Genomic DNA, 8278 nt, shown 5'->3' on the forward strand with positions numbered 1-8278 from the left:
GTTCAGGGACTGGGATGACAGGCCACTGAGTGGAATGACAGCCCCAGGGTGCAGCAGGAGTGTTCTGGGATTGGAATGACAGCCCAAGAGTGGAGCAGGAGTGTTCAGGAACTGGGATGACAGGCCCAGGGTGCAGCAGGAGTGTTCTGGAACTGGGATGACAGGCCACAGAGTGGAATGACAATCCCAGGATGCAGCAGGAGTGTTCTGGGACTCGGATGACAGGCCACGGAGTGGAATGACAGCCCCAGGGTGGAGCAGGAGTGTTCAGGAACTGGGATGACAGGCTCACTCCGTCATGCACACCGCAGCTCCTTATAAACAAAATATCGCAAGAATGCTAATGTTTCAGGCATGTTTTTATTTTAAGCAAAAAAACCTTTGTGTTTGTGTCCTTTATAAAGTGTATATCTCCGCTACCTGGCATTACATTTTATGACACACATGGCCCAGCCCGACAATGTCCAATTTGTGTCATAACAAATTAGTTCAACACCTCCATAACAAATTAGTTCAACACCCGTTTTAGACGGTAGACATCAGAAAGTTTACTTGAAGTCATAAACTAGCCAATGTAAGACCACCCTATAAATGGAGTCTCTCAGATTTGGAATTCAGTGAAAATCTGTTTTCCCCGTTTTTGGCAAAGCTCCGGGTAAGCATCTTAAACATTTAGTTAAGATAGAAATGTATGCTTATATAGGATTAATTTTATGGGGTGTGCCAGTGTTCTGTGTGTATATTTAATAACGTTTTATTTAATTGTATCTAGAGTCATTAGATTATTTTAAAATAAAAAGTTTTAGTTAATACCTTGACTGGGAACTGCAAGGTTTTTGCTTTCCCCCTGGAACAAATAAAGAAACTTGAACTCCCCCCCTCCCCCAGAATGTGAGTGCTGTGCCCTGGCAAGGCTTGAGTGGGAAGGGAGCATTCAGTCCACTCAGCACCACCCCCACCCCAGGGTTTAGTGCTTAACGTGCTGCTGTAATTCAGCCACAGAAATAAACTACTTTCCAGATGGCTGTTTCAAGGCAGCAGCAGCAGCTGCCTCACAAGTGAGTCCGAGCACCCACTACAGTCCCCTCAACTTTCCTCCCCAGCAAGCAAAGAAACATTTGGTGAAGGACAAGCGCTGGCTACTCACAGAGACGAAGCTTTTTTTAAATTTAATGTATATTTTATTTTGTTTCCATCACAATCGAAAACTTTTTAAAGTGCTTGTTCTAAACAATATACAAAGATCTTAGTATGTGCACTATTTAAATTATCCATGCATCCCTCTCACAAAAATATACAAAGCCAACAAAAGCAATAAAACTACTTCAAGAGAAAACTGAGGCAGAACTATTTGGAAACGCCCAAGATTTTCCTCTTTAACCCAACGAGAGAAGAAAAGCCACAATCAGGTCAGCAATCTCCAGCTGCCCATGCACTGATTTTCTAAAATAAAGTATGTTTTCCCTCAATTACAGTTCTTCCCTCTTTATGTAGAAAGTTATAGGAACACCTGAGAGTTAAATAAAAGGACACTACCCAGCAGCACTGGTACTGTTCATGTCTATCAGGTCTGGGTGGGGAAAAGTCCTCAGGGATCCTTGAGCCGCATGTCGGGCTGGGGTGGAGACTGCCTCCTTAATGCCGTTTTCTTATTGTGCATTTCCCCCATTTGACTCCCCATTAAAGCATCCAGCAAGGGCTGTTTAACAAGGTTCATTAAACAATTTGATTTCTGTCTCAACTTAATCCCAAGCTGGGCACAGCGGGCAAGAATACTGCATGGAAAGTGCCCATGCCTCTGCAAAGAACTGTAGAGTCTTAAGAGATTAATCTACAATTACTGTTCTCCTCCCGCCCAAGTGTGTCTCAGCCTTCAAATACTTTAATGCAATAATAATAATAACAATAATAATAATCAAAATACTTATAAAGTGTTACATACTAGGAGCGACTATTCTCCGTGTTGCTGTTTTTTTAGGGCAAGCTCCTCTCACAGTAGTTTACCACCACAATGGCAGGAAACAGCAGTATTTGCGAGGAGGCAGGTAACCAGGATGTTTTAGATTTGGGTCAGTGCCCTGCAAGACACGCAACAGCAGCAAAATGCTGGAAGTTATTGCTTCAACAAGATGCAGGAGGTTTTCAAGCACACCAGAGGACAAAATCCAGAACAGCTCAGGTCATGGGAGGGCAGGACCCGAAAGATCTGACCCCTCAATGGGCAGAGAAAATGCTGCACAGTGCCCTGCCCCAATTGGCTAAGATTGCAGCCAGACTCAAACATGGAGTGCATGATGACACTTAAGAAATCGTTCAGGACCCAGTGACCTGGTGCGCCATCACTCTTTTCCCCTCCCACAGGTATTATTTCACTTCGACCAACCTGGTGCCTGAGCCGTGAAACTGGGTGTGTGTGTGTGTGTGTGTAGGGCCAGAAGATGCAACACAGGATTTTACTAGAACAAAAAGAAACTAGAGGTACAACGAAAGGTGGAAGCCAAGCCATCTCTGCTCTGCTGGAACTCTAGAAGGGAGCCAGAGGTGTGGTCTGCTGCTCTATGCTTGGAGGTGGCTCAGTACTGGTTCCCATACCAGTCACTGTGGCTCTGTTGCAGCAGCTCTGTGACCACTTGGGCCATGTCACAGTTATGTCTCTGCAGCAGCCGAAGGTTGAGCTGGCGGTCACAGAAGCCCATCTCGCTCAGGTTGGCCAGGAAGGCCGTCATCTGTTCCTCGGTGATCACAGGGAGAGCCTGGAGGAGGGAGAGAGCCCCCACGTGAAAACAGGAAGCCACCTTCAGGGCCGGCTCACTCACTAGGCGAACTAGGCGATCGCCTAGAGTGGGACGGCCCTTAGGGGCACCAAACTGCACCCGGCCCCGTACTCTTGGGAATTTCTTGATTATTTGTGTTTTTCATTCTTCCTAAAATGCATTTATTTTTTAAAATTGGTGGGCGCAGGGGGGGGGGGCAGAAGGGATCCTCGCCTAGGGTGCAAAATAAGCTGGAGCCGGCCCTGGCCACCTCCATGCATGTAACACACACGAGAACAACACACATGTTTTCTCCATGCCTGGGATCCTTTGCGAAACATTCCGCCGTTCTGCACCCACAAAACCCCTCTCTCTGAAGATGGCATACAGACGGCAAATCCGACACCCTGGAGTTTTAGAGCCACGGGTTTGGAGGGACCACAAGGCCAACTGTTCAGGCAGGTAAGACCCATCTTCCAGCCACTCCCCACCCCACCCGCCGTACAGATCAGCTTGGACCACCCCACACATGCTACTCTGCACAATCGAGAGCAGGGGCCTACAGAGGAAGTGGCTTCCAGCGACTCAAGCAAGGAAGCCAAACTGTGTGACACAGAGGAAGGCCAGTGGGAACAGGGGGGACAAACTCCTGCTCGGCTCCATGCATGGCCATTAGCCCAGCCCGGAGCAAGAGCCACAGTCCGCCCCAAATGGGATTTAAACCAGCTCAGGGCAATCTCTGATGCCGCTCACTTCCACTGTCAGGTCTGCGTTGGAGGCCAAGAGTCAATTCCTGGCATGATGGCCACAGGAGCACAGGACAGACTGCTCCAGGACCCCCAATCGAGACAAGAACGGTGTACCTGTTCCACAGAGGGTGGTCCGGCAAACAGGGCCTTGTAGGCTGAAGCAGCCACAGATAAGGCCCCTTTCATCAAGCCCCCGGCCAGGCTGTTTCCATGGGCGTGTCTGGAAAAGTTGGATGAAATGAAAAATGTGAGAGAAAAGATCCACCTTGGCAGAGTGTGCACATAGGACAGATGTGCAGATCAATCTCTTCAGAAAAGAATGTGCTAGAACAGATTATGTCTCCCGGACCTATGTATTTTCTGTGCCCCCTCTCCCCAAAATGCACACCAAGGAAGTCAGGGCCCCGTGACGGGAGCAACGGATGAAGAACTGTCACTGCCTCATACGGAGTCAAACCAGCAGACTCTACTCCCTTGGGTGCAGGGGCTCAAAGGTCTTGCCGGTCTCTTTCCCAGCCCTGTTCCCCGAAGGTGCCAGGAACTGTCCCTGGGATCCTGGATACGCAAAGGAGAGCCAGTTTGGTGCAGTGGTTAAGGGCGCAGACTCTAATCTGGGAGAACCAGGTTCGATTCCCCACTCCTCCACTTGCACCTGGCTGGATGACCTTGGGCAAGCCATAGTTCTGATAAGGGCTGTCCTTGAAAAAGAGCAGTTTCTGTCAAGAGCTCTCTCAGCCCCGCCTACCTCAGCGGGTGTCTGTTGTGGGGAGGGGAAGGGAGTTTGTAAGTCGCTCTGAGACTCCAAGTAAAGGGCAGGGTATAAATCCAATCTCTTCTTCACGAATGGGCCACGGCCCCTCTCTAGATGAGTTGTGCTAATTCAGGACATTGCATGTGATGGGGAAATTACCAACATCAGCTGTCTCGGCCCCATATAGTCTGCATCAGCTTGCCGAGGGGAGGCATTGCATGGAAGGCCCGCTCTTAACCATTAAAAACCATTGAACCACTAAGAACCCTATTTGGTCCTCTCTGTCCTGAGATCTCACCAGATGCTTTCAAGTTTGTCTTTGCAATCTAGAAACTCTCCCCCCCCCACACACAAAAGACCCAATGAACATATATACATATATTCTCATATTGGTGAATTCCATGCTGTGTACCAAATTCTGCCCTGAACAGCCTCGCTTTCTCAACTCCCAAGAATAAGTCGAAGCTTTTGGAAAAACGATGGGAGTGGGAAGGGATCTCATGCAGCGGAGATGGATAAACTAACTTTACAGTTACAAGAAAAACAAGAAGAAAATTTTGAAAAGAAATGGGCCAGATTCTACAAATGGCTTGAAAACTCTCTCAGCAAATCCAAAAAAGTAAACTATGACTCTAAACGAGGTTTATTACAAGATGAAAGCATCGCATGAAGTAAGGTGTAGCAGAACTTGATTCTACAGTAGCACTGTAAACAAAAACTGAAACAAGAGGACAGACTCCATTGTTGTTAGTTATTGTTGTTATATGTTTTTTCTCCTTCTCCAGCTGTCTTTCTGTCTCTACTGAAACTAATAAAATCTTTATTTAAAAAAAAGGATGGCAGTGGGAAGGGATCTCGTAGGGATGGAAACGGACACTGCTGCTCAGTGAGCCCGAATGCAACCCCAGCTGGACGTGGTCTTTGTTACCTGGAGGATTCGGAGGATGCCGACGTGCTGGTTACAATCTCTGCAGAGGGAGCTGCAGAAACATCTCCTAGAGGAGATGAAAGAAGGACCGCTGGAAGCAGAAAGAGAAAGAATCAAGCAGTGGCCACTGAAAAGAGTTTGTGGGCCTTGTGGGCATTGGCCTTACCGAATCTGTACAGTTCATTCCTCTTAATTTGACCAAAGCCCTGTTTGAGCCTCTGGATTAACTCTAGAACACCAACAAACAAGTCAGCTACTCTCAAGCTGCCAGCCGATCACCCCCTGTGAGCACCTGGTGCCGTACCTTCTCTCGTTGGGTCTGGAGCTGGCAAACAGGCTTCCGGAGATCTTGTTTCTGGAGGACGCTCATCTTGGGAAGGGCCTAGAGACCTACCGAAAAAAAGCAGCAGCACTTTATCATCGAAATATAACAAAGCCACAGTGGAACAGAATAATATCTGTCTTCCCATCTGTGCAAATTTCAGAGCAAAACTGAAGACCTGCCCACTAAATTTGAGGACCCATTTCCAGCACAATGGGCTGCTGTGCTGCAACTCAGGAGCCCACAATTATGCTTCAAACAAATGTGATTGTAAAAAAGGTTTTTGCAGAGAACCTCATCCAAGTCCAAGTTCTGCGGCCAGGGGTCATTTCGTAGAAAAAGAGGTGCAGGAGCTCATTAGCATAACTCATTAGCATATGCCACGCCCCCTGACCTCACTGGAAGTGTGTCAGAAGGCAACACCCACCGCTCAGGCTCCACTGGACTGTTTTGGATTGCTAGCTATTGGGGGGGGGGGGTGGAACATGCAGATCTGTCCTCGCAGAGGAGGGAGAGCTTCTACCTAAATAACATTTGGTCTTAAAGGTGCCACTGGACTATTTTGGATTGCTATTGGGGGGGAGCACGTGCAGATCTGCCCTCACAGAGGAGGGAGAGCTTGTACCTGAATAAAACTTGGTCTTAAAGGTGCCACTGGACTGTTTTGGATTGCTAGCTATGGGGGGGGGGACGACGTGCAGATCTGTCCTCACAGAGGAGGGAGAGCTTATACCTGAATAAGACTTGGTCTTAAAGGTGCCACTGGACTGTTTTGGACTGGGGGGCCGGGGGGGGGCTCTGCAGCTTACCTGGCTGCTTCTTGCTCTGACTGAGGGCTGCTGGGAGCAGGGGGTGGGGCTTGTTGCATGTGCCAGCCCCCTGGGCTCTTTACTGCCGGAGCTCCGCTCCTGTGCGCTCCCGCGGGAAGTGACCCCTGTCTGCGGCTAAGGTTTCCCCTCCTCTGGAGGTGGCTTATCACTAGGGGGGCAAAGAGGACCCAGAGTTCAGCTCTGCACTTGGGGGCCCACTTGGTACCTTACTGGCTGGGGCCCCGTGATCTGCGGGGTCAGTGGCACCGCGTCCAGGACCTGCGACGTGGTCAGGATATCGTTGATGCTGTGAGCCGTGGGCCGGCTCTCTCCTCTGGGACCGGCTGGGCCCTCGGCTCCTTTCTCCGAGCTTGGCTGCGAGAGCGCCGAGCTGTACATGGACTCGCCCAGAGGTCGGCTGGTGTCAAAGCACTCCGGGAGGATGACCACATAATCCTCGGAGGAAGTGGAAGACACCTGGCTCCGGACGTCATCCTGTGCATCGCTGTCGGCCTCTCTGTCGCTTGATTCCTCACTATCTGGCACCAGGAGTTTCTCTAGCCGAACACAGAGAACATCACGTTACCCCCAAAAGAAGAGGACTGCAGGGGCCGTCGGTCAGTCGCCCTCGCATGGGAGAGTCCAACCCATGGTCGTCCTGTCCAATCCCTTGGAACAAGGTAGGATCCTGCCTCCCCCCCCACTGAAGGATCAGAAAAGACATCACTCAACGATGCCTGATTACCTGTCCCACAACTCCCCAAATCCACATCCATAACTCCAGCAACAGGCCACAGACAAGTGGGGAAGAATGAGGCAAGAGATCTCTTTCAGCCTCTGCTCCTAAGACAGACCTCTGAATCCCTCCCCCCGGCTCTTTGTGGCCCCTCTTCCAGCTCCAACGAATCCTATTTGAGCATGCGGATTTCCCTGGCTCAGCAAGGCTCTGCTGTGGGCACAGAAACAAGCCGTGGCCACTTCCCCTTACCAAAGTCAGGCTCGTTGGCCGCCTCGGTTCTCTGATTCGTCAATTCGGATTCCTGTACTGTGGAAGTGGAACTGCTCTTGATCCTAACAGCATCCTCAGTCTTTGGGCTACAGTGGGTGGTATCCTGTACTGCTTGCTGAGAAGCTAAAATAAAAGCAAACAGCCCCCCCCCCCAATGAGGAATAGGTCAGACACCAAGGGTCTCCCTCCTTCTGCACCCACGGGCTTGGGGCCCAAGCACTGGGAATGCTGCTCAGCTTGCAAAAAAGGAATTTCCCTTTCTCTCTCCCCACTGGAGCCCACTGCGTATCCCCAAGTGCTTGTCGGTGTGTAAGTTTCAGCACCCAGATCTCCCGGATCTACTTGACAGCTGACAGATGCCATAGACCAGATCCAGCCAGTTTAGACTTGTCTGGGCAAAGACACAGTCACAATGAGTCAGCACTCCATGAAATTGCTGAGCGGTCAGGTTAGAACGGATAAAAGGAAGTACTTCTTCACCCAAAGAGTGATTAGCACTTGGAATTCACTGCCACAGGAAGTGGCGGCGGCTACAAGCATGGACGGCTTCAAAAGGGAATTAGATAAGCATATGGAGCAGAGGTTCATCAGTGGCTATTAGCCACAAGGTATAGATAAGGGCTTTGGGGCAAGTGATGCTCTGTCTTCTTGGTGCTTGGGGGGGGTCAACAGTGGGAGGGCTTCTAATGTCCTGGCCCCACTGGTGGACCTCCTGATTAGGGATGTGCATTTCGGGATCCCGAGCCGAAAAAAAAGCCAAAAATAACGTTTTTCGGCTTTTTCGGCTTTTGGGATCCCGAATTAGCAATTTATGCGCTTGTCCGAATCCCGAAAAAAATCCCGAAAAAATTCGGGAATCCCGAAAAATTCGGGTCCATTATAACCAATGGGGCCATTGAAGTCAATGGCAAAAATCTTCTTGAAACTTTGTGGGGGGCTGGGGGGGAGGGGGTTTGG

At 49.8% G+C, this 8278-nt stretch overlaps 1 protein-coding gene across 1 annotated transcript in view; it reads right to left on the reverse strand.

Annotated features, from left to right (window-relative positions):
- Positions 1-1225: 1225 nt before the first annotated feature.
- Positions 1226-8278, reverse strand: part of NBR1 (neighbor of BRCA1 gene 1) — a 17509-nt gene continuing 10456 nt past the window's right edge. Inside the window, exons 8-13 of the mRNA XM_015422769.1 lie at positions 7301-7444; positions 6539-6869; positions 5486-5571; positions 5182-5272; positions 3617-3722; positions 1226-2753 (exon numbers count right to left, since the gene is read on the reverse strand). Coding sequence (XP_015278255.1) covers positions 2574-2753; positions 3617-3722; positions 5182-5272; positions 5486-5571; positions 6539-6869; positions 7301-7444 — 938 coding nt within the window. The 3' untranslated portion in view covers positions 1226-2573. The remainder of the gene's footprint in view (positions 2754-3616; positions 3723-5181; positions 5273-5485; positions 5572-6538; positions 6870-7300; positions 7445-8278) is intronic.

The sequence above is a fragment of the Gekko japonicus genome, unplaced genomic scaffold (assembly GCF_001447785.1).
Source record: "Gekko japonicus isolate JY-2015 unplaced genomic scaffold, Gekko_japonicus_V1.1 scaffold3422, whole genome shotgun sequence".
Lineage (NCBI taxonomy): Eukaryota > Metazoa > Chordata > Lepidosauria > Squamata > Gekkonidae > Gekko > Gekko japonicus.